Source organism: Nannobrachium achirus (assembly GCF_963921795.1).
Source record: "Nannobrachium achirus genome assembly, chromosome: 23".
Classification (NCBI taxonomy): domain Eukaryota; kingdom Metazoa; phylum Chordata; class Actinopteri; order Myctophiformes; family Myctophidae; genus Nannobrachium; species Nannobrachium achirus.
Window position 1 is genome coordinate 10,361,991 of NC_137830.1, and position 27,858 is coordinate 10,389,848.

At 41.3% G+C, this 27,858-nt stretch overlaps 1 protein-coding gene across 1 annotated transcript in view; it reads left to right on the top strand.

Annotated features, from left to right (window-relative positions):
* Positions 1 to 15,888: 15,888 nt before the first annotated feature.
* The window catches only part of LOC308308746 (uncharacterized protein), a gene marked incomplete at its 3' end in the record, with an annotated part of 41,399 nt that continues 29,429 nt past the window's right edge, over positions 15,889 to 27,858 (top strand). Inside the window, exons 1-5 of the mRNA XM_080754199.1 lie at positions 15,889 to 15,904; positions 18,553 to 18,637; positions 19,592 to 19,684; positions 20,577 to 20,690; positions 22,869 to 22,985. Of these exons, the coding sequence (XP_080610325.1) occupies positions 18,567 to 18,637; positions 19,592 to 19,684; positions 20,577 to 20,690; positions 22,869 to 22,985 (395 nt within the window). The 5' untranslated portion in view covers positions 15,889 to 15,904; positions 18,553 to 18,566. The remainder of the gene's footprint in view (positions 15,905 to 18,552; positions 18,638 to 19,591; positions 19,685 to 20,576; positions 20,691 to 22,868; positions 22,986 to 27,858) is intronic.

Here is a 27,858-nt window from a genome sequence, read left to right on the forward strand (position 1 = left end):
AAATCACATGCGCTGAGTCAGAATATGCAGGTTTTATTCCAATGCGCAAACAGGAAGTGTCTCAAAACTGCCACTTCCTGGTGTGTTTTGGGTATTACGAGTTGGTAGGTGCTCCGATATATTTTTTTCTCATGTCTGCATGTCATTTTAAGCCTCAGGTCGACATTCAGTAACCCTAATATCCTATCGTGATTTTATAGTAATTCAAAGGAGGCTAACCCTAGTTTAATCCTAGGAATGTCGCACAGAAATAAAACACACCTCCACGTGTTCGTCTCGGTGAGCTTTTCAACATACTAAAAGATGCGCCCTTGACACATGATGGTTTCGGACTTATAACACGAAATAGCTAACCCTAGGGTCAGCTATTTCGCGTTATAAGTCAAAGACGATGCGACATCAGACCTTGGTTCCGAGATATGTTGTAGAGCTCTCCGAGACGAACGTGTGGATGTCTTGGTTATCCTCCTACGACCTTTCTTCCCTGGGATCTCCAATTTGACTAAGGGTCATAGAGTCTATAAACGTTAGAGCACATTGAATGCCAGGCCAGAGAAAGCTATCTCCTCACAGGAGTGTCTGTGTGGGATGAACCTTATACTGGCGTGTTCAGCTCGCAGAGACGAACATGTGTATGTGTGTGTGTGTGTGTGTGTGTGTGTGTGTGTGTGTAACTCCTCTATACGACACTCCTGTGCCGAGAGAACGGCCCCTAAAGTTAGAATTAGGGTTAGCCCTCTAGGGGTCATACATCAACGCGTTCGTCTCAGCGAGCTGATCAAGAATCTTTTTGCCATGTGTCTGTGCGTCCCCTAGAACCCGAGCTAGCTCTTTTAGAAGGGTTAGAAATCGACTAAAGCATTTTTACGTGACGGGATAAGACTAAGAAAGATCTAACTGATCAGTCTTGATCACATGACTAGCGATTTGTGTGAAATTTGAAGGAGTAATATAAGAAAATATGTATTACGTAAGTCGGCCTGCTGGTGGCGCTATAAAAGGCATGTGACAAATGTAGGGCAAAGTTGAAGTTTTAGTCATGCTGCATAAATTGTTGAAACTCATGTAGTAGTAATAATATCTTAAAATGTAACTAACTTATAATGGTTATCCCCCAAATTAGCATTCTATTGATGCAGACCCTTAGTTTTCATTAGATAACGTTTCTGTAAGTTCTATACTTTATCTTAATAAACTATCTGATACATTGCTTTTAACATTCTTAAATTGGCATGAGATTGGTTCTGTATGTGATAAAATTGAGACATAATTTATCTAATTGTTGGTATCATTCGAGAGCTTGTACTAGCTAGAATGATATATACTTAAGACATTTTCTGAATATGCTATAAATAAAGCAAGTGAATTAAAATGAGCATTAAACACAAATGCATGATCAAATGAGAATGATTGAAGACTGCATCGTTTATAGCTATATACTGGCCAATCTGAGTCTTTAATGTGACTTAAATGAGATAATCTTGAGAGCTCTTTTACAGCTCAACAGTGGTCATTCTGAGACAGACCTGAGATGTAACAAAAAGCCTTAATTGAGCTTTAAATGAGATTATATTGAAAGCTATTTTTTATATCACTTGGAGCTAAGTTTGAGACGCAACAATCCAGATGAATTGAGCAATATTTGAGACATTATTGAGCTCTCCTGTATAGCTCATCAGAGCTTCCATCTGAGGCATGTTGCTCCCCAGAAATAGAGGAGAAACAGGAGCAATACCTGAGATCTCCTTTTTGTATCACCTTGATCTCATTTGTGGCTTGAGAAACAAAAGAGCAATAGATGAGGGCTCAATCATGGATTCTGCTTTCCTCTGGGTGATGTCCTGATGAAGAAGAAAATAACAGATTGTTACTAAACCTTCCATTGGTGAGTCATGGCTGCACAACATTATGTTACACCCTGTTCTCCTTGTGCACCATCACACATTATGTTACACCCTGTTCTCCTTATGCACCATGCATGTGTAACTGTAATGTATTTTATGGACGGGTGGTGTGTATCAAATCCAAGTTTCAACTGGCCATTCCTGATAGAGCCAGAACACACATCTCTTCGGGGAGAGCGTGAATAAAAAAAATCAACCTCACGTTATGTCAATCACGTTTGCACACTGCCGCCCGTAATAGGACCCAGAAATTAGTGTACCCTACACTAGTGTTCCCTTCTTCATGTGCGAAGAAGGGAATTGCATGCTACTTGGGGTGTCGTTGCCAACGACTGGAGACAAGATGCAGCAGGATAGGTACACATGACAGTGATAGTGACTAGCAATTATTTGCATTATAATGCAGCCTGTTTTAATCATGTGTTCATTATAATTTCCCTGAAGCTGAAGTTGTTGGAAAGCATGTGCATGTCTATGTGTGAAAGACCCAAAAAGGCAGTTGCATTCATTTCATTGAGATAATCTCTCTCTTTTTTTCTTTTTTTTTTTAATTAAAAAATAATTTCTAAGATACATTGTTTTGGTCTCTGATTTTATCTGAAGTCATTGCTACAACTACATACAGTAGAATCGGACAGGAAATATAATATCTCGTTTACAGCCATTTTGACAACATGCAAACTCAAGAATAATACAGGTATAAGTCCCTTCTGTGCCATAAATCTTAGCAAATGGATTCATATTGCTTGTATTTGCAAAAGCAGTCAACAATCATGGTAGAAATTATGTTAAAGCTCTATTTTGGGAGTCCACCATCTTGCAAATATGCATAATAAAGGTCCAGACACACCCAATAATAAAATTAGCTATCCCATTGAGTCTCCCATGGTCAGACACCATGAAATAGACACCAAGTTTGCGTTTCTAGCTCATCTGGTTCAGAAGTTAGAGGCAAAACCTATTTTCTGGGTCCTTACATTATGGCGGCCATATTAGATTTCATGGAAACTTGCAATACAAAAAATGTTCATATGTATACCATTGATCAACCTGTGAAGTTTCGTGGAAATATCCCTCAGTTTAAAATGTTGCCCTATTCACCCCCCATTAAAACTAAAGGCGGCCATATTGGACTTTGTTGTACAAATTGACCGGGTTGTCCATATAGGTTGTGATCCTACTGGGTCATAGATAATATTTCTGGTGGACAACTTTGTATGTCGGGGCAAATGCAGGTTTCCTAAAAAAAGGCTGGTTTGCCCCCTGGGTACACTGGTGCATGACAGGTGTTTGTTTGTACTCGCCTTTGTTTTATTGCGGTAGTACTCTCTGCTTTTGGTTTGTATGTAGACCTCCTCCAGGTTACTTAGAATAAGTTTGTCTTTTTCTTTGTCAGACGTCCATGTGGGAACTATAGAGTCCTCCTCTTGACAGTGTGCGTTTTGACACAGGAAAACCTACGGTATGCTTACCTTTGTACTACAACACCAAACCATTTCATGAACGCAATTTGAAAGCTCATAAAGTCGCCAGAGTACTTGAGTACTTGTAAAGTAAATTGACTTCAGTTTGCTGGTAATTGTATTGTTTGATGTCAAGTGGTATTCAGAATCTGATTCTGGGTACAGCTAGACATCAGCAAACTCACAGCTCACTCGTGAGACTAATTCAGTGTTTTTGTTTTATTACAGAAAGCCTTCTGTCAGACCACTGTTCTTTTAACTTTTGTTTTTGTATTGTTTTTAGTATCTATGCTGCTACTTGAGTCTTTTGTACATTGCTTTTAGTCACCATTATTGTCACACATCCAAGGAACAAGGGAACTGAAACCAGTACAGCTGATAAGGCAGAAACAAGAGTTGGGGCTTACAGATCTACTCTAGGGGTTTGCTGTGCTGTGTAGTGGGGTGCATTTTTGCCTTTTTTCGTTTTACTCATTTTGCTGTGTTTTACTATATTTTGCTGTGTTTTAAGTGTGGGGCTACCCCCCCTCCCCTTTCAGAGTACTTCACAGCAGCTCACAGCCATATGATTCTGGCCATTTCGTGGCACTGCTTAACTGGTTCACTTGCTATTGGATGTTCCTATTAGTGTTGAACCTCAACTATATTATCTGATCCAACCCTTTAGTTCACCTATTGCTGGATGTTGTAACATTGGTGTTTTTGAACCTATCTGAGATACGTTGCACAATTGTCCTAAACTGTTAATACATTTTACTTTTTTGCCAACCTTTTGTTATTATTCACTCAAACTGAATACTTACCTTTACATCCAGGTCTCTCACCCTGTAATTGAGAGTGGCGTTGTCATATACATGTACAGGAGTGCTTAGCGTCTCCATCTGGTTACAGTCAAAAACGCAAGGCACAATAAAAAGAAGACTACATAAAGAGTCTCGGGGTAGAGGGGTAGAGGGGGTGGGAGGAGTTATTCAATATTTGAACTGGGGACCCCACAAAATCATCGTATTTGAACTGGGGACCCCCACCCTCACAAGCACTTGGAATTGTAGGAGTTGAGGCATGTTTGACTCGGTTCCACAAAAAAAAAAAAAAAAATGAAAATAGCAGATCTACAAGCTCACATGTCTTGCAACGCAAGGTTATTTTCACAATAATTACCTTCTAACAGCCTTCTCATGCATTATGATTAGTATGAATGAAGATACTGCAAGATTACTGCATGCCTACTGGCACTGCAAGACAACATGATTATGTTTTGTTTAGGACGCTATCCTCTGAAAGGGTAATCTAAATCCCACCAGAATCTCAGCTATCCTAACTACAGCATGTTCAGTTCAGTCACACCCAAAAGCATTAATAGAATGAAGCTGAGATATCCACATCCTCTGTTTGTACCAGGAGTAAACCATGGCGACGCCTGCGGTTCTCGTCCACGACACTCTGGTGAAACTGGGCGAGGAGGAGTTCGAGAACTTCCGTTTTCACCTGCAACAGGCTTCTAACCTGGAAGGCCAGGAGCCGTTAACAAAGGCCGATCTGGAGAACAACAAGAACAGATGTGGCACGGCTACCCGGATGGTGGAGGCTTATCCCAAGCTCTACAAGAAGATCATGGTGAAAATCCTGAAAAGGATAGGCAGGAATGATCTATGGGAGTGCTTTGAAGGTACGGGGTAGACATGTTTATACTCCTCTGTGAGTGTGTGTGTGTGTGTGTGTGTGTGTGTGTGTGTGTGTGTGTGTGTGTGTGTGTGTGTGTGTGTGTGTGTGTGTGTGTGTGTGTGCGTGCGTGCGTGCGTGCGTGTATGCACGTGTACATGGATACTTGCTTCAGCCATAAAATACTGAAATACCAAACACTTTCACATGTCATCTCTGCATCTTAGGGCATGTACATAAGATGTGTGTGTGAGAACTACAGTACAAATGGTTGGACTGGTAAAAGAAGGGCAAAACAATTAATGAATTGCTCTGACATTATTGCTTGTCACTTTATATGGAAAAGATGCTGTCACCTATATATTACCTATAGGCCTAACTATATGGTAGTCTAAACAACTAATCATGATCTTGCATTGCATTTTTGGACTCTTTGGATTTTGACATGATTTATCTGAAAATGCCAATAAAGACATTAACCCATTTAGACCTAACCTATAGAATAGGGCTAAATCAGAAATTAGCCTACAAAACAAATATGTTGCTACATACTGTACATGTACTGTAAGCCCCTCCCAAACAGCAAAATGTGTTCCCGGCCTGAATGGGTTAAAATGTCTGTCTGTGTGTGTGTGTGTGTGTGTAATTACATTAGTGTTGCAGTCATTCATCAAGTATATCAATGTTATAGCTCAGTGTGTGATAATAGTTGGAATTTAATTGGACACTTAAAAATATAACATAAAAATATTAATATATGGTAGTCTAAACAACTAATCATGATCTTGCATTGCATTTTTGGACTCTTTGGATTTTGACATGATTTATCTGAAAATGCCAATAAAGACATTAAAATGTCTGTGTGTGTGTAATTACATTAGTGTTGCAGTCATTCATCAAGTATATCAATGTTATAGCTCAGTGTGTGATAATAGTTGGAATTTAATTGGACACTTAAAAATATAACGTAAAAATATTAAGTATAATTTTACAATTGAAGTACAAACGTATTTCAGTTCTAACCAAAATGGCTATTATCTCAAAGTTTTCCTCGCAACATAATCGCTAAATAAACATAAGGTGCTGGGAGTGAAAATTATGAATATAATGTAGGGGTACCTAGGATGAAAAAAATAATGTTTATAGGGTTGCCCTGAGCCAAAAGGTTTGGGAACCCCTGATCTAAGGTCAAGTCTCTCAAGTCTTGGTTTCAAGTCCTGCTGACATTCTTTCTCCTTCTGTTTTACTTTGAATGTCTTTGCAGCTGCTGTCCCTTGTCAAGAGTCACAGGAAAGTGCAGATTCTTCATCCAAACAAAGCAATGGTAATCATCATCTATTTATTATTTTCTTCGTGTACTGGGATTACTTGGGGCGGCATAGCTCAGGGGTAGAGAAACCTCTATTAGAGCACGAAGGGTTCCCGGAAGGGTTCCCAGTTCGAATCCGGGCTCCCCCTGAGTTAATGTCGAAGGGTCCTTGGGCAAGACTCTGAACCCCACATTGCTCCCGGTGAGCTGGTTGGTGCCTTGCATGGTTTCCTCCGCCACCGGTGTATGAATGTGTGCGTGAATGGGTGAATGTAATGCACAATCTCTGTAAAGCGCTTTGGATAAAAGCGCTATATAAATGCACCATTTACCATTTTACTTTGTTGTTCAGGTTATGACTGATAGGGCTACTTGTAGCAATGCAAGAAAATACAATATATCAACTATTTTCCTACTCTGTTCAAATCAACCAACAATAGAAAAGTCCCATAATCCAAAGTTCTGTAATAACAAATCAATATTTCCTCTCTACCCCCTCCCCCCAAACAACACAGAACATAAATCTACATTACTTTCTTTATTTCATTTTGTCCTTTTTTTACTGAGGTTATGTGGTAGCCTACCCATTCTGCTCCATTGAGGCAAGCTATATTTCACGCACTAATAACAAATGGAGTGGCCAATTCCATGACGAGAGGGTCATTTTACTAAAAACTTTGGTTGGAATGGATTAGAAATGTTACAATTTGTGAAATTGCAAATGTGGTCGCCCTGTTGTTCAAATCATATTTGAATTTTGGGAAGTAAATTTCCATTATTTTGGGGGCTATGTTTGTTTACCAGTAAGTGCTGCATCTTGTGCATTGTAATGCATTACTGGGCTGATTTGACCTATGTGGGACCAGAGCCTGCTTTTAGTGTGTCAATGAACAAAGTTCATCCAGATGCCTGGGGATCCCCATATATGAGTATAAGGGTTGTTGTTGTTGTTGTTTTAGCTATCCACCGCCAACCCCGACACATCTCTCTGTTTTATGATGGCCTCCACTTGTTTTCTCACTTTAGGTGGATTATAAATTTGCGGTCGTAGGCTCTTCACCGCAGACTCTGATAGGGGCTTAAAACTATCAGAGTCTGTTTTCATTGATGGGAAGTTTTGAAACTAATTAATAACTAGATAAAAACTAAGCTATGATTACTAAATGTGTCGACAATTTATTCAACAAATAAAAACTAGACTAAAATGTCAGCGAGGGACTAGTGGAGAAGAGTTTCAGTAGAACTAAAAGTATTGTTTTGTTTCAACTTGAGTTTGTAGATATGCTATTTACATTATTTTTAAATCAATAATGAAATAGGAACGGTTTTGGACATACAATGTTTCCACCCGACAGCAACAATAGTTTAAGAAACACAGCATTAGATGTTAATTTCCTTTGTGCAGACACATAATGGAGAATTTGGAAAGAAATTGGGAATTTCATTCCATTGAGAATGCGCTCAAATGTGTGTTGTTTAATTTCTTGCAGTACAATCCGAAGTTGCACCTGCATCCATCCCAGGTGAGTGCTGTTTAAAGTTGCTTGACTCAACAACTTAAATGTTGATTTCCAAATGCACAATACTCATGACACGGTGAAGTAATCAAATAAGAAGCGCAATAAAGAAAATAAAGTAATTGTCTTGTTGCTTTGCATGTCTGAAAGTGCAGTGGCAGTGATATATTTTCGCTGTGGTAAAAGGGTGAAGTTGATGGTTTTTACATATTTGTTCACGACCACTTGCATTTCTATTGGCCTAAAGCGGATTCGGGTGAGAGCCCATTCACTTCACCTACGTATATTTATATTCCATTATGTGCACTTGATTTGATAGACATTTAAATGTCAGTGTAAATTGTCTGGCACAGTCCAGACTTGCTGAAAGACAGTCGTATATCCACGCCATCGTGGTGCCATGCATGTTAAAATCATGGATATTTTACATTATTCTGCACCATTAATTTTCATTCTCTTTGGAAACAAATCCCATTTTACATTGAGCTGGCTACAATGTTTTGCTGCCCACTGGACCTGTCTACGTCTTGAGCTACAGGGGCCTTTCATACAGATTTTTTAGTTTTTCTGGCAGCTTCAACAGCTTTTTTTCCTGTTCATTTACAATGCAGCTATACCATGTCAGTACAACTGATACTAATGAAGATTGTCTCTACTCACTGTGCACCCCCTGCAGTTACACCCCCTGCAGTTACACCCCCTGCAGTTACACCACCTGCAGTTACACCACCTGCACCAGCAGCAGCAGCACCTACACCAGCAGCAGCAGCACAGCAGGTTGTGTTCAACGTGCAATTCAAAGCTGAAAGGGAGTTCAAGCTAGATCTGTCAATCAATACCACTGGTGAATTCCAGGATTTTGAGAGACTAGTAATTGCATCGGTAAGTCCATTATGATGCTGCAGATGAGGCAGTGATTGTTAACTATTTTACCACTGAACCAACGCTTGTTTCTTTCTAAAATGCCTTTATAATATTAGTTTTGGCAATGTAATACTATTACAGTAATACATTACTATTACTTTGTTACTGCCCAACACTGCTTAAAATCATATGGTTGAATGATAGTGATCCTTTCACACCCCTTTTTTTTTTTTTTTTTTTACAGCTGGAGAAGGTTAAAGATATATTTTCTTGTTACAATGGCGCTGTGGTACAAGGTTTCCGGTAAGCACTCATGGCCTTAACTGTATTAGCCTAAATTTAACAACGTTAATGCAGTACAATAAAAAATATATACATAACACTAACAAAAAACTAATACAAAATAATAATAATAACTTTCAATGTCCTTTTTTTAGCCCAGGATCAATTTGGGTAGAGGTGGAATTAACATTCAACAGAGGGACTTCAACACCAGATGCCATTTCTTTGCGTGCTGCTCTTGTGGATGCTCTCTCCAGCTCTAAATTCTCCCTTCCTGTGGACATATCCTCAATTGTTGTCACTGGTAAGAGTTTCTGATTCAACTGATAGAACCTCAGACTTTTCCTTTTTATTTCCATATTTATTGACATGTGAAAAGAAATTCACCCAAATGGTCCCCATATAGGCCACGCCCATTTGAGTCAGGATAGATTTAGAAAGTGACATTTTGATGCATACCAAAGTTAGTGGGAGGGGCCTAGTCAACACCAAAATTGAGTCACATGTCCAGGGTTGTATACTCAGCAATTATCCAAAAGAATGTCTACTTTGATCTATGCGCAAAATGTAACCGTTCATGCCAAAATATATATCTTTTTTTGGGGGGGGGTGTTTCCTCCCAAAATGAAACACAAGCGATCTTAAGAGTGACGTGACGAAATTGCAAGAAATTGTGGGAGGAGCATATATCTTTAAAACAAGAAACGATATCCATATAACAGGAACGCAGGACCGAAGGATCCGATCAGCACCTTTTTGAATCGCACGTCGCATGGCCTCTGACGGTATCCGTTACAACGTCTTCCTCGGGTTCCGACGATTGCGCACCCCACGACTCGCGTCAGGGTGAGTCGGGCAACCACACTCGCAATTTCACAAATTGCACATTTTCTAGTTAGTGTGGTTGCCCTAACAGGGCAACACACTATAGTTCTAGGGAAACTTTATTAGTGTGGTTGCCCTTACAGGGCAACACACTATAGTTCTAGGGAAACTTTATTAAGTGTGCCTGCCATGCAATGGCAAAACACTTATTAAGTGTGCCTGCCAGCATGGCAAGGACACTTATTGTAATCGCTCATATTTAAGCCGGACGGACGGACAGACAGACATGTATTTCCCCAAAGTTTGCCACGTAACTAGTCCCGCACCATTTACGCCACCCCCGCAATACATCAAAACGTGCGGCTCGGTCGGGAATGGTGTGCTATTACCTTTCGTTCCGATCCGCCTTACCATGGCGACGTAATCGGCAAAAAACGACGCTTAATTGTCCCCATTGACTTATAATGGGACAATTTAAGAAATCACATTCAAGTATTTTTCTCTCGTAAACCATAGGAGCTACAGTTTCAAACCTCGGAGAGGAGATTCATAATGATTTTAAGAATGTATCGAAAAATAATTACATCACTCGGCGTCATGGTAGCGCTATAACGGCCATCTATACGTTTTTCCCCGTAACTCTTGAACCGTAGATCGGAAAATTAAAATTATTTTTTCCCTGGATTCCTTGGGTCATGCCGCATCTCCCCATATAGGCCACGCCCATTTGCGCCTGGATAGATTTTCCGCCATCTTGAATTTTCTCCAAAACACACTTTTTGCTCCTTTTCCTACATATTTTCTTCAAATGTCACAAAAATGGGTACACATGATCTATGAACCCATGCAATGAACATAGTCAAGGGATATTTCGATAGTCCATACCGTTCGCTCGTAACACGCTTCCAAATTTAGCGGGAGGGGCCCGTTTCGCAAACAATAGCCATAAATCACAAACAAATCGTCGGGTCAACACGGAATTTTAAACACAGGTCGCGGGTGGCATACTCAACGTATCCCCAAAAGCATTTCCACTTCAACCTGTAGGGGGCGTCACAAATGCGCAAAACTTAACTGTTTCGTGCGAGAACGCGTTTTTCAGGGGGACCGACCCTCTCAAAACGAAACACGGACGACTTGGCGGATTGTCTCACCGTCCAAACCGCTACACAAGGTCGCGCATTTAGCGAGCTGCAGGCACACTTGTCAAAATTGACTCTATCAATTCTAGTGTTGAATTTACAAGCACACTCTCTAAACTTCGGCACGTAACTAGTGCCGCACCATTTACGCCACCCCCGCAATATATATATACACATAAAGATTCTACACACAATCTAAGGACCTTTATCTCATATGCCAATGAAGTGCACACACACAAAAAAAGAAAAATAATAATAAATATAGCTGTAAGCAGCGATAAAGTGGCCAAGGCCAAAAACACCGCAAATCATGAACACAGCCTGCAATGTGCGTGAAATCTTGCAAGCACATTCCCAATAGGTCAAGGAACAGATACCACCCTTCTCGCATTGGCCTGTTATAGCGCCACCAGCGGGTCGACTTTTGCACAACCCATTTTTGGAACAAAATGGACCAATCTTTGACGTCAGTAACGTCAAAGAGAGCACTGCCTGCGATCTTGACATTTTGTACTTTTATAGCCATTGTTTTCTGGCTTGAAGCGAGCCCACAATTGTTTCGAAGGAACAATACTGTCTAGTTGTGGGCTCGCCTGTAAGGCGAGCACACTTTAGATATTGTCATTATTAGTGTGGTTGCACACACTATAGTTCTAGGGAAACTTTATTGTGGGCTCGCTGAAGGCGAGTCCACTTTGTTCTACCCCGGTTTATATTTGTGGGCTCGCTGAAGGCGAGTGTGTGTGTGTGTGTGTGTGTGTGTGTGTGTGTGTGTGTGTGTGTGTGTGTGTGTGTGTGTGTGTGTGTGTGTGTGTGTGTGCGTGTGTGTGTGTTTTTGTGCATTAACGAAAAAGTCGACAAGTCGACTGAGTCGACTACATTACACAAGTCGACTCCCACCAGAGAAAGTCAAAGTTGAAAAAAATAATCCTTTGTATTTTTTTTTCTATCATTATTTTTGCTCCATGTGTGCGTCTGCCGTCTGTACAGCATTCAAACAGTATTGTCAAGGACGGAATGATCCAATATTACAATGCTTTGGTATTGGTATAACATGGTTTTATTGTGAAAATGTGAGCATGTAGATTGGCTATTTTCACAATTTCTGCCTTGACAATTTGGACAATGTTTAATTTTTTTAGAGGTATTAAAAAGTCCTTAAATTGGCACTTTAGAAATGTGAATAGTGCTGTACAAATTAAAGCGTTATTAACTAATTAACGCATCAGCCTATAACAACATTACTTTTTTTAACGCAAAAAAAGAAAAAATAGGTATTTTTCCTTTTTTTTACCTTTTGAGGCTTCCATAGCTCTCTGCTCTGTGTCAACTAGTCTGGGATCACTTCACTTTTCGGGGTTTGATCCGGTCGGGAGCGGAAACCACTTTACGTCATGTTGTAGTCCTAGACGGACTACACTTTGGCCGGAACTATCAAACCGGATTCAGTTTTAACCCAAAATATTCCCCTGCACCAAAGGACATACATTTAGGGCCTACCTACTAAACCCCTTGATGCGGAGTAGTTTTGCTTTTGAAAAGAATTGTTTGGTATATGCATCTTTTAGTCCAACTCGTAGCGACTGGCAAGACTACACCAGGCTACTCGAGCATTTTAATAGGGATTGGGGAAACAAACGGAGGGAACCAATTCAATGCGACGCCGCTTCTTATAGTGGTTTCCGCATCGGGCGGAAACCAAACGGCCTTTTGCGAACGAACACCAGGCTTTCCCTCAGAAAGCCTGGTGGGCGAGGTTAGTGTCAACATATGCCTACAGAGTGAGAGTGCAGAGCAGAGCCTCAGTCAGAGTCAACACAACAAGCTAACAGCTCACAAAGTGTTTGTGTGTGAGTCTCTGGGTTGAATGAATGATGAAACAACACGGAATTAGGTGTGGATGTCAACATCTACAGCTGACCTTGCCCTTTTCAAGAGTGTTAGCAACTTCGCTAATAGTTTGCTCCAGATAGCCAGCCCGGGGCTACCTATGTTTGACAAGCGGCAGTGCTCCCCAGCTGAAAACTGTAGGAACATAACCCTGGTTAATTGATTTATGAGCGAGATGTCTCGCCTATGAAAAATAACCTCTCTATCATTGTCGCGAGAAATTGTTTGTGTGTGTGTGTGTGTGTGTGTGTGTGTGTGTGTGTGTGTGTGTGTGTGTGTGTGTGTGTGTGTGTGTGTGTGTGTGTGTGTGTGTGTGTGTGTGTGTGTGTGTGTGTGTGTTATTTATTCAGCATTTGAGCCATTTAACCTCCCAGACCACCCAAAATAAGATCTATAAGGGTCCATTTGGTTACCAACTCTCCATCATTTAGCTGGAACCCCCTCAAGTGGGATCCCCCCTACCAGACTCGCTCAAGCGACTTCTTGATGCTCAAGGTTCCATTTGCTCATACAGAGCTTGGCAAAGCAGCATTTTCTATAAATGCTCCACTTGCGTGGAACGAGCTCCAGAAATCCTTAAAAATAGGATCTCTGCCAGCCTTGGGCCAATTCAGAACTATGGTTTCTAACACTTTTGTTTTAGAATGTAAATGTTTTAATTAATTGTTCCTAGTTTCAGTTCCGTGAACTTTCTTCAGTTCCAAATATCCTGTCCTCTGATCATATTTCAATATTGATGTATGTAAATGTATATATTATTGTTGACATTGTTGTACCTCGGCTACATTGTGAATGAGGGCTTGCCCTCAATTGTATCCCGAGTTTAAATAAAGGTAACAAACAAACAAACAAGTACTACTGGTTGAAAACCACTGTCTTAAATGATGTAGAACAGATGGGTTATAATTTATAAGATAATTAAATAAATAACATTGAGTTTCTAATGCATTGGATGCATAATAAAAGTATAGTATAATTATAAATAATACATTTGGATGCATCCTGCACAACATATTATGCAAGTTTGAGCCAATAAAAAAAAAATTTGATTAATCGCACGATTAACTACACAAAGCATGCGATTAATCACGATTAAAAATTGTAATCGTTGGACAGCATTAGAATATATACCCCTATATACTTAAACTTTATGTTGGTTTGTTTACAGTTGAGTGAGAAAACAATGTTGCACATTAAGTTAATCAATCAAGTCGAGTCGACTTGCAAAAATCACAAGTCGTTAATGCCCTAGTGTGTGTGTGTGTGTCTATGTGTCTGTGTGTAGTTAAGTGCTGTGCTGGGTGTGTGTGCTATAACTAATTGTTATGCCATTCTATGAAAGAGAAAAGAAGCAATGGTTTGACTGCTACTCGCGTAGCCGAGTTAGAATTGTGATAAGACTGCGTTGGTGTTTCTGTATCTGGCAGTATCTGTGTGTCTGTGTTTATGCCCTTAGCCAATCAAAGAGGGGCCGTCCAAATCAATGAGGGACCAGCATTCCTTGGTGACATCACCATCAGGCACGTGCACACATCAAAGGGTGCTTGATAAAAGGGCAGGGGCCTTTTATCTCTCTGTAAAAAGTGCCCTCTCCAGACCATGAATGCAGTTTTTACTAATTCAAATGCCCTCTTTCCATGCCATACCTGATGGCGTCATTCAAGAGAATCGCCTTGTCCAAACTCTCCTGAACTTGTATGCAGCATCTTATGTTGAAAGAATTGGCCTCTCTTTGTAGAAATCCATGCCATATACCACATCTCCAGACTAGATTATGCTTAGTTTAGTGTGGTATCAAGTACTGCGATGTGTTGTGAGCTTGGAGGTCAGCCATTTTCAATATTTTCACCAAAAGACCCTTTTACAAATATCAGCCCCTGCCTCTGTAACATTCTCTGCACGTCCCTGGTCGCCATCAACAAGTGCGACCTGCTATAAATAACAAGGCCCATGGACAAACAGTACATACAGACAGCACCAAACAGCACCGATCACAGTACACATGGTCATACATGGCCACGAGTGCACAAAACACAAGTTGGCACGTCAATGAGTGCCATCTAGTTTTCATTGTTTTATTTATACATTTATTTTATTTATTTCACCTGTTTTCTCATTTCAATGTTTTTATTTATTTTTATTTTTTTTAAACATTTTTATCCCACGATTTTGCAACCCGTTTTCACCCAGTGCCAATTGCCTATGTAATCCTGGGCTCTGCTCTCCCTCTGCCGCGCCTGGGAAGACAACGGACTGACCTCATGCTTCCTTCAATGCATGAGTAGTCCAAGTTGTTTCTTTTCACCTGACAGTGGGGATTTCCCCGGTTTGGACGGAGCGCATGGAAGGAACACGTTATTCCAACCAGTTCCTTTCCCCTCCATCAAGCGCCCCGGCTGGCCAGGGGGAGGCATTATTGAGACCAGGATTATTGCATGTTTTTGTGAGTGTACTGTATCAACCCTAGGAGACACGGGGAGAACATGCAAGCTCCACACAGAAAGGCCCTATCGCCGAACCCACCTAGGGTGTGGGCGCTGATGATGTGGAGGGAGAAATACGCCCCCAGTGCCCACAGCGTCCCCCGGCGGGAATTGAACCCATGCAGGACCTTCTAGCTGTGAGGCGAATCGCTAAACACTGCGCCACCGTGCCCCCATTATTATTTTTATTTTGTCATCAGATTTGCTTGCCCATAAGTCAGATTTACTGACTTATGGGCACGCGTTCACGTGAAGTCAGTGAGGCGCTTGAGAGCTGTTCCAGCTGAAATGGCTAAGTCAGTACAGTGAGGGTGCTAATAATGACATAAATATATGTCAAACTGTGATAAATGACTTGATAGCCTACTGTAAACACTTGTGTCAACAGCCAGGCTGCTGTTAGTGTGAATCATAAGGCAACACTTACAGAAAGGATATGAAACATGGGTGACACAGCCCTCTTTTTTATTGTTAACGTTTGAGGAAGTTCTTTAGCTCAACTGCCACAGACACCCTGACTGATCCCAGTGAACCACGTCTCTTTCAACTTCTGCTCCATGAAGGTAAAATCTGCTAAATAACCGTTCTTTAAATAGACCACTCATCAACTTTATGAAAGTATAGCTACGTGTGAGGAGGCTCAGAGCCAATGTCCACAGATGAAATGTGACAGTGGTGTGCATCTCTATGAAGATAATGTCTCAGATAGAATGTTTTACAAATGTTTGACTGGTTTTATGTGGCTTTAAGATGTGGCGCTACTCAGAGTCCTCGCTATAGTGAGTCTGGATTGGTTCTACTGTATGGCCTAATATAATATAATATAATATAATATAATATAATATAATATAATACAATATAATATGGCTTGTGCGTAACTGCAATGTGTTGAATTCATGTGGGGGTTGAATGGATGTGGCCAATTCAATACATTTCCTAAGCGGCATTTGACATATTGCGCGCAGCAATGTGCCGGATACTTTGGGGGAGAACGGCAGATGCGGCCATTTTAATTCATCTCCTACTTCTACTCCACATTGCGAATCCAAACATTGTACTTTTTGAAAACTTTAGCTACTAGTTTCTTTGTAGATTGTAGACACACACACACACACACACACACACACACACACACACACACACACACACACACACACACACACACACTACACCCCGCTGGCTCCGACATCTTGTCTCAAAGTGAAACAGTTGTGCGTACATGTCTCAGCAGTGTGAGCTGCTGATGACTGCAGGAATTCTGAACTTTCATATCGTGTTTTTTATAAGTAGGGAAGATGAATGTTGTTATGGTTGTAGTTTTATAAGTACGCTAGAAGATGGATGATGACATCATTGTAGTTTTATAATATGATGGATGATTTGGTTGTAGTCTTATATAGGCTATAATGATGGATGATGATGTAGGCCTGTATGGTTGTAGTTTTATAAGTAGGCTAGATGATGGATGATGGTATGATTGTAGTTTTATAAGTAGGCTAGATGATGGATGATGATGTGATTGTAGTGGCTGATGGTGGATAAACATTGGGGGGCAATGCCCACCCAAATTAGACTTTGTGCCCCCCAGTCCAGATTGGACTGGTACCCTACCCCGTCATTATTTTAAGATGTTTTACGGGTGTTAATTATTAGGTTCTTTTTGTGTTCTTGGTGATTATTATAAATATACATTTTCAGATTAATTAAATAGTTGAGGTAGCCTACACTGGCACTGCACCAAGTCGGTTTTGTTTTGATATCTATTCCTTTGTTGTTGTTGTTGTTGTGCATGCAGCACGGGAAATTCACATCTTTTTAGTGAGAAAACTAGTAATGGACAGTATTAGTTTGTCTCATAACGCCGCAAAAAAATTGCACCATCGTGTCCATCTAGGTGAGCATTTGCTATTATCTATACATAGGTTTTTTTTGATTGATTGGATATTTTATTGGACAAAAATGGAGAAGTATAGTCAATACAATATTATTTTTTTAGTACAGTACAAGTACAGTTAAACTCCTTGCCTGACATTCACTCCTTGTCTGGAATGAATGTCAGTGTTAAAAAAAACATGTGCTGGCAACAGATGCAGGACCAACAGTGGAATATGTACTAGTTCACAGCCAAATCGCCTTCCATCGCCATTTTGAGGAGGGTGAGGCAGCCAGATCGCCAAACGTCGCCTTGGGGATCATTTTCTGATCATTTTGGTATTTTTTTGACATTTTTTGAGCTATAAATGACCTTTCTAGCTTAATTTTAGTCTAAAGTTACATATTCGAAGGAAGTGACATCATCGATGACGTAACCCGGAAGTCGTTCGGCCATAACATAGAATGGGCCTTTTTACAGCATTGAATGTTGACGTTTTTCTTATCAAACTTTACCATTTTTAGACCGATCTTCATTCGGAAAAAAATGGCTGGACTGACAGATTGGTCACTCAAGAGCAAAAACGAGTGTAAATGGCGTGCGCACGACGTTCGGATCGTGTTTTATAGCTCCCGTTCGGCGGACCGGGAGACATAATGGCCGCCAATGGGCGCCGCCATTATGGGTCTACTGCTGTCCACTCGCTAGTCCAGACTCTAGGAGATTATCGTTGGGCACACTCTAGTGGATAGTACTAGTACTACATTCTTCAACAATATAATCCCTGTTGGGTTAGATTAAAGCTAACTTGGAAATTAATAAAATTCCTGGCAGTATAGGCGCACAAGCCTATTGTAAATGGCTGGGAGAGAGTTAAAACTAATTAATTCCGCAATCTCCGCACACTTGATTAAAATGATGAAGCTCCCAGTCAGGCTTTATTAATGTTTGGACACAAAGGTCTTCATCAGAATGGGTACAGACAAACAATACTCATTTTTAAAGGTAACCAATCAGCCCAGCCACCAATCAGTGCTGGCCAGGCTAAGACAAGCAGCCAATGTCCTCTTGAGTATGTTGAGTCACACTTTCAGCCAATAATAGGACTGAACTTTTTACAACAAGAATTTAGAAATACAAAAAAGAATGGACACATAGTAGCCTATACAAACATTTGATGTACAATATCGGCATGAAATACAACAGTATAAAGGCAATTTAAAGTATTAAAGACAGTGTGTAAGACCATAGTGTGTGTGTGTGTGTGTGTGTGTGTGTGTGTGTGTGTGTGTGTGTGTGTGTGTGTGTGTGTGTGTGTGTGTGTGTGTGTGTCTAAAGGTCTCTGCTCTACCATGAGTGAGTGTGTGGAGAGAGAGGAGGGGGGCGTGTCCTCTAAAAGCAGCCTGTCTGGACAACATGAGAGGTAAATACACATCTATGACATCATCATCATCATCATCATCATCATCATGTAGGCCAGTCAATCTGAGGTTTGACCCAAAAGAAATTGCAATAGTAATGGTTCAAGATTTTTGAAGCGGTGAAAGCCGCTTCCAAGGAGTGGCTTTGTGTGTCCCGTTCATGTCCATATATGGTCATTTCAGTCCAAAATGAACAGGTTTTATCTGTCCGTAAATGTGTGTCCCATGTGTGTCCCCTCATGTCCATATATGGTCATTTCAGTCCAGAATGAACAGGTTTTATCTGTCCCGTACGTCCAGAATATGTGTGTAACGTCCGTCTCGGTCTGATGATTGGATGATTCAAAATGTCCAATGAGACCATACTTTGAGGATTGGTCAAGCTTCACATGACAATCCAGCCCTCCAGATAAAATCATTCATTCATTCAGAATTCAGAATTATGAAGCTCTAGAACACATAGAATAAAAGTTCACCACTTCACTTTGAACCGAATGTATATACAGAGTTCTTAGCTCTAGAACACATTGAATATATTAGGACTACTGTAGTCCTAATATATTCAGTAGTCCTAATATAGTCAAGCTTCACATGACAATTTGGCTCTCCAGACAATTTTATTCTCAGATTCACCGCTTCACTTCGAACCGAGGCTTGATTTTTTATGATCCTTAGGGTCATCCAAAAACACGTTAAAAGTTTCCCATTATATTAGTGGATCAAGGTGAATTCAGGGGGTTCAAGTTTGGGTCCCTTCACTTACTATACAGGAAAGAAAGACACCTAACAAAATCTTCTTTAAGTAGCATGTGAGGGGTCTAACTAGGGGTTTTTCATGACTCTGAATCCATTGCAAGCCCACAAAACTGAGCTGACTATTGCAATTTCTTTTGGGTCAGGCCCTTTTCTTTTTAAGCTTAGATTGACTGGCCTAATGTGTCTCTGTTGTGTTAAAGCTCTCCTGTATCCAGCTGTGCCTCCATGAAGAGTGACGCGTCCATGGGTCGACCTATTACCTTCAAAGATGGACACCAGTCTACTGAACAGAGGTTTGAATTCATTCAGACAGTGGTATGATGTAGAGCAGGGCTTTTCAAAGTGGGAGCCAGGGCACCCTGGGGTGCAGCAAGATAATATTTTGAATTTATTTGGACGCAAACTTGAAGTAGGCCTACAAAGTTATTTTCAGTCACTTCTAACCAAACTGCCTATTATGTCAACGTTTTCCTTGCAGCATAATCTCGGGGAGAATAATGGCAGAAATGTACTTATGTTACCCCTTATATGGAGTTGAATTAATTAGAATGAAGCCTACAATGCATATCGGATTTACTCAATGAAACACAAATCCATTCAGATGTTGTCATCATCTTATAAGGGTAATAATAATAATAATAATAATAATGTAACAATGTAACAATCACATACTGTTAAAATATGCTATGTTAAAATATGGCATAAATATAAGGTGCTGGGAGTGAACATTATGAATATAGAGGTGTCTCTGATGAACAAAATGTCCGGGGTGCCTTGAGCCAAAACAAGTTTGGGAACCCCTGATGTTTAATATCCTCTTCCCTCTCTCTCTCTCGCACGCACGCACGCACGCACGCACGCACGCACGCACGCACGCACGCACGCACGCACGCACGCACACACACACACACACACACACACACACACACACACACACACACACACACACACACACACACACACACACACACACCAAGGGTGTGCCAATCACAAACTGCACAGCTAGTAACTTGTTAATCAGAGCCAGAGATTACACAGGGAGGCCACTGACACACTGTTGATGCACCCTGTCTTGTTTCATTCAGAGTAGAGTGATATTATTATAACATGTTTTACTGGATCCCATATTGATTGTATGATTTAATATGAAATAAACTATTAGTGTTCATCCTCTATTTCCACCAGGGTTCATCAGCAGAGATCAGAGTCTCCTGCACCCAGCTGTGACTCCATGAAGAGTGACACGTCTATGTGTCAACCTATTGACTTCAGAGATGGACACCAGTCTATTGAACAAAGGTTTGAATGTATTACTATTGATGCTCATATATTCCAACCAGTTGTATGTGGTAGAGGCATAGAAGAGCTCTTTTTGAATGGTAAAAGATGTGTTCATTTAACAACTGTATCCAAAGCACTTAATGTTCATTACATTCAAACTGACAGGTGAAAAAAAGGCATACAAGCGATAAAAAAAGTGAATCAAATAACATTAATTTTGGTCAGAATGTCCTCATTTGTCAACAAAGGTGCCCTCAAGGCTCTCTCCAGAGCCCTCATCCAATGCCAGTTTGACTATATTTGCACCTCTTGGTCAGTGTGTTCTACCATGATACGCAATATGCATAGTGTGACTTGCAAACCTTTTTCATTGCCTCCCAAGGACTGAAAACATACCACTTCACATGGCCTCCTTCCAACCACAATGTTTCAACTGTAAACAAATCTTCCTGTTTTGTATGTGGTTCATGTGCACCATCTATTGGCCAAATTGTAAAACTACACTGCCTGATCTGTAGAGTTAAAGGCCCCTTTCTCACCCAAAGTCCGCTTAGAAGGTCCGGATCAGGGACCAAATGTTTACATTGTTGCATTTTGAATTTGGTCCGGTTAGCGTTCACATGGGACTTTTGTTAAAAGAACCAAATATGTGAACAAATGACACGTGGTTGTTGATCTATTGACAGAATAGAGGGTATGCGAATGCGTAAAGTGAATGGCAAATCGAGTGGCAAATCGAGTGGCAAAGTGAGTGGCAAAGTGAGTTTAACGTCGTTTAATGTTGTTTAGTGCAATCGAATAGGACTTTTCTGTTTGGATGTATGGGCTGTCAAGGCCAGAAAGTATTTTTTTTTGCCACTCATTAGGCGTTCCTGCATAACTTCCGGGTATGATGATGATGTCACGCGCATACCCTCTATAGGCGATTCCTATGGAAAATTACTTCACTGCCAAACTACAGCATAAGTGTTGGTTTAATTATTAATTAAAATAACTGAAAACACTGAGCACATTCCAAATTCCAGTTATTTATTTATTCTTTTAAAGAAGCAAAAGTCGCGCATTTCAGGCAGCAATTGGCGATGGATGGACGGAGAAATCTCTCTCTCACTCTCTCTCCCGCAAAAAAAAAAAGGCTATTAAGTCTACTTATTGATTCATTTAACAATAAATAGCCCAAGAACACGTGGCCAAATAACAACTTTAAGCGTCACTGTTTCCACATCAAATAATCTCTCTCTGTCTCTCTCTTTCTTTCTTTACAAGCAACGGCCCATAAAGATATTTCCTATCCTTATCATCAGGTTGGAAATGTGAAGCTAAATTAATAAATAACCTCAATGAAAACAATGGACATCTTACTGCCGTCCCAAGACTCCCAACAACAATGTGAAAAGTTTGACTCATGGACGCCTGTCCTCAGGGGAACAGCAAGAGAGAGAAAATCCTAATGCCTCAAAAGAAAAGCCAAGTTTGACATTTCTGTGTTGTGGTCGTTTGGATGGAAGTTGTGTGCGTAGCGCGCCTCCTTCTCCTCCCGTGTTTTACACAAGATGGGTGACCTTACTTTTATTTGTTGTGACAGTATTTGTGTCAAAACAAACAATGATCACCGTGTTGGAGAGCGACCCCTGGAGTCACCGCACACGATAGGTCACCAGTTTCCATGGAGCTTACAAGACACCGCAGCGCCGGCTCACAGGGAGGAGAGATGATACAATTATTAACGTGTAGCCTTCAGTGCCGGATTTATATGACATGAGGTAGCATTTATTTTCCCCCTCAAACACGTCATTTCCAAACTAGTAGGCTAGGCCACTACTTGCTGTGATTGGCAGGTGGATGTTTACAGAAATGATGCTTTGTGACCCAAACAGGATGTGATAGGTGAAGGTTTTTGTTTTGTTTCTTCTTTTCTTCTTCTTTGCTTACCAAGAATCAATGACACACATTACCATTATACAGATTCCAGACATATCTACTGTACATCTATAATCTATTATGTGCACAATAGCCAGCAATACATTTAGTAAGGCTTAGTCTTCCCTATCCTTACATCACCCTCCAGCCCTGTATGGCTGTAAATCACTGTCATCATCCTCCTACTCCTACTCCTACTCCTACTCCTACTCCTACTCCTACTCCCCCTCCCCCTCCTCATTATCCTCATCATCATGTGTCTCTGTTGTGTTAAAGGTCAGTCCACCAGGACAGAGCAGCCTCTCCTGTTCCCAGCTGTGTCTCCATGAAGAGTGATGCGTCCATGGGTCTACCTATTACCTTCAAAGATGGACACCAGTCTACTGAACAGAGGTTTGAATTCATTCAGACAGTGATGTAGAGCAGGGTTTTTCAAAGTGGGTGCCGCAAGATCATTGCATTGTATTTGGAATTTATTTGGACACAAAAACAATAAGTTGTGTATCATTTTAAACTTGGATTAGGCTTACAAAGTTATTTTCAGTCAGTTCTAACCAAAATGCCTATTATGTCAATGTTTTCCTCGCAACATAATCTCAGGGAGAATAATGTGCTTATGTTAGATATGGAGTTGAATTAATTTGAATGTAGGCTACAATGCATATCTGATTTACTCAATGAAACACAAATTCATTCAGATGTTGTCATCATCTTATAAAAATTATTAATAATAATATAATAAATTACAGATACTGTTCCTACGAAACAGTGTGGTCTCGCTTGTAAAAAAGAACATTTGTTGGTTTTGTTTGTTGGCATAGGCAGCGCGTGAGCCAAACGTTTGGAGAGGCTATATGTTGGAATGGGATGGGTGTATTCCTAACACACCCAGCCAAATCTGAGCACATTTCAATCTATAAAGGCCAAATAAAAACATTATAAAAGCCATTTGAGATGTTTATAGATTAGAAGTTTTACACACCTCCAGCCAAATAATAATGATATAATTCCAGTTCACTGCGCAAATGTATAGGCCAATTATTTGTTTACAAACATTGAGACTGAATGCACAGCTGACTGTATCATGTAATCAATTCCCAACAGATCCCCAAACCTGTTGCTTTGGGGAGCACTGGTTATTCAACCTCCTCTTGTGTGCTAGTGAGGTGCTCCCATGGGTGCGCCCTTATCGAGACATATATACTTCATTGAGCAACGGTGTTCCACGTCAACCGAGTAGCTGATATACAAACTCACATCACGTCACCAATGCAACCCTTCTGAGCTTGGAGGTCTGCGGCTCTGCGCGCGACACCGTCACAGGACGGAGCATAATTAGGCTTCATGGACTGCAGCTGGGCGAGCAGTAGACGCTCTGGTGATCCAGTGGATCGGGTGGGTGATCAAGAGGAGCGCTCCCTCTGTTCTGATGACGGTGAATAGAGGTGGGGTTTGAAGGACAACTGTTTTGAATCGCTATTATTGTTTACAATCAACAGAAACTAAGGATTATATATTTCAAGAGTGAGAATTTACAGTAAAAATCCTAAGCATTCTTCCTCCACACTGGGAGAAAAACGGCATCTGAAAGTTTGATGGAATGCATTTTTAAACACGAGTGCCATCCATTGCATCCTATGAACGGTGGGGTTCATTTGGTGCCGACCGGCGTGCGCATACTGGTTTATATCAATGTGACGTGGACAGTGGCGAAAATTCAGGTCCCCAGGTAGGGGGGTCCGATTTGGACCGGCCCAGCCCACAACGGCCCACTTCGGTCTCCGAAAAATCGGATCGGGTCGGGTTGGATCGGCCGAAAATTCGGTTCGGTTTGGGTTTCTGTGTGCATTTCCAGGTCGGTTCTGGTGTGTAATAATGAGTTAGCACACAGCGCAGCATGTACATACGTGCACACTACACACAGACAGTCACACACACACACACACACACACACACACACACACACACACACACACACACACACACACACACACACACACTACCAGGACAGTGTTAAACTTAATATCACCAACAGTGTGTGTTGGTCAGCCTCCCACACCACAGACACATGACACGTACATGTTCAAAACCAGACGGAAATAACTGACCACTGCATAACTCACATCAAGTTCAAATTCACACGCAAAGACCATGCAGCCAAAACTAAAGCACTATCATTGTAACACAACGCACACACCAACACAGTGCTGGCACTGTGCGTAAAGACGCACAGTGGAGAGCTGCTTAGACATGCCCAAGTGGTGCCCAACAAATTGACCAAAGGCACAATGCAATTAGAATAGAATAATAAACTACTTGTTTATATATCCTACCTTATTGAATGAGCATCCGTCGCAGTGCGCGGTGCACAAAACGTGATAAGCGGCCATCGTATGGAATGATATAATCCGAAACGGGTGGCAGCAGTGCGCTATTCTCCGCGAGACCGCGACCAAGTCGATGATGCAGTCCTTATTCAACAAACACACAAGAGTCTCTTTTTCCATTGCCATAAAGCTCCGTGTTCATCATCATCATCATCACCTATTCCTTCTTGGGCCGCGGCCGTTCCAACGTTGTTTCGGGCGGCCAAGCTTCTAGTAATAATAGCTCCACTTCCCCGACAATAGGTGACTTGGCTGTGGGTAGACCATCCGATGTAGACAGCACTACTGGCCGGTAGCGACGCCTCCTCGTCCTCGCTGACACAATAATTATTTTCAGTAGGCTGCTGCTGGGCTGCATCTGCCTCCAGATATTTTCGTTTTTTATCTCTTACTTTCTCCGCAATTTGCACGCACGGTTGAGCACTGGTCCTCTATCCCGCCACCATTTTTTTAACGGGTTACGTTGACGTACGGAGCAAACCACTTGAGCAGGGGGAATGGAGTCTCTACCTAACCTCCCTCTACCAGTCACAATCACTTCACCACCCCCCCTTAATAACAATGTATAATGGACCGGGCCGGCCCAGTTGTCTCTATTAGAGCCGATGGGTGGTGAGACTGGTCACTGGTGACTGCGTGTCGGCCAGACCGGTTGTGCGCACATATATTATATCATTTGCAAAATACCCAGCGTAGCATTTGGGAAGGCACCGCCTACCCTGGCCCTATTAAGCCTCTTCTAGCGTCTGCGTGGTCCTAGTGCCGGCCCCATTTGAGGCTTTTTTCCTCTCCTTTTTGGATTTCAGCGTCGCGGCAGCCCAACTGGTGGTCCGCGGCCCACGGGGGACAAAACGTACGTGTCCCCGGCCGTTTTTACGCCGCTGGACATGGACCATTAAGGCATCTATAGGTCATTTCAATTAAGCTCTGAGTCAGCAGAGCTCCCTTTGTTTGTGGATCTTCAGCCAAGCATTGTGAATGAAAACGTAGGCATGCTCGTTCTTGTCCTCACCTCAAAGTAAACGCTGGAGTATTTCTTCAAATTGACTGGATCCAACCTGGATCACGCAAGTAAGAGGTAACATCCAGGTCTTTAGCTTTCACATCAAACAAAGTAATCACTCATACATGTGTGACCAAGTTAGAGACTTGAGATGAGACCTTTTTGCTTTTAGAGAGATTGAATCGTCTCTTATGCGCTCTCTCTCTCTTTCTCTTTTTGAGAGAGCGACACACACACACACACACACACACGTCGGCCCTGAAAGCAGCATATATATTTTGTTTTATTTATTTTAGAATGCGCCTAGAACACCAACAGACATGAGGGGTATGAAACTCCAACCAGAGTGCACAAAATGAACAAAATGCCCAGAGATTGAGTGACGTAGAGTCAAATGCTCTCCACATGGTCTCCTGAGACAATGAGAATGAGGTTCTGGATCCAGTGAGCGACAGGATCATTCCTGTCGCTCCAATGACCATTCATCATGAAGGTAGAGAAAGGCCTCTGGAGTTCCCAGACAGAGTCAATGGAAATTGGATTTGGGAGCAACTGTCCCTCTCAGGCAAGCGTGTGGCAAGAATATGTGGCAAAAATATACAGCAGAACTCATTATATATTTCCCCCCAAAGGTGATGTGTTAATTGTCATGTGAAGCTCAACCAATACCCCAGCTAACACCACTCCTAGATTTTCCACACCTCAATTACACCTCATTGGCTAAGGGCCCTGCCTTTATACTGTCTTCGACGGAACTCAAATACAATCATGCCACCTCATTGGCTAGTGGCTCTGCCTTTCTACTGTCTGCGGCGGAAAATGCCAACTGTCTGCGGCGGAAATATGCGGCGGAACTCACTCTATAAATAATGAGGATAACATAGTGTTCTCGCCTTCGGCGAGCCCACAATAACAAAAAATAATTCAGGATTCCGATTCAGAAGATGCAAAAATAGCCGATCTACAAGCTCAAAACGCATCGCAGCGTTTTGAGCTTGTAGATCGGCTATTTTTGCTTCTTTTGTATGAGATAACTAGAATGACAAAGTAGGACGTAGAAATATGCAATGTGGCCCTCTGGAGTGAAGGTGGAAATATAGTGGCCCTCACCATCATCAAAGTTGCCCACCCCTGCCCTAAATGATATGTGTTTGGCGAGGACCCCCTAAATGATATGTATTTGGCCTTTTAGACCCCCTAAATGATATGTATTTGGCCTTTTAGACCTCCTAAATGATATGTATTTGGCCTTTTAGACCTCCTAAATGATATGTATTTGGCCTTTTAGACCCCCTAAATGATATGTATTTGGCCTTTTAGACCTCCTAAATGATATGTATTTGGCCTTTTAGACCTCCTAAATGATATGTATTTGGCCTTTTAGACCCCCTAAATGATATGTATTTGGCCTTTTAGACCTCCTAAATGATATGTATTTGGCCTTTTAGACCTAAATGATATGTATTTGGCCTTTTAGACCCCCTAAATGATATGTATTTGGCCTTTTAGACCTCCTAAATGATATGTATTTGGCCTTTTAGACCCCCTAAATGATATGTATTTGGCCTTTTAGACCCCCTAAATGATATGTATTTGGCCTTTTAGACCCCCTAAATGATGTGTATTTGGCCTTTTAGACCCCCTAAATGATATGTATTTGGCCTTTTAGACCCCCTAAATGATATGTATTTGGCCTTTTAGACCTCCTAAATGATATGTATTTGGCCTTTTAGACCCCCTAAATGATATGTATTTGGCCTTTTAGACCCCCTAAATGATATGTATTTGGCCTTTTAGACCCCCTAAATGATATGTATTTGGCCTTTTAGACCCCCTAAATGATGTGTATTTGGCCCTTTCAAGGGGAATGAAGGCG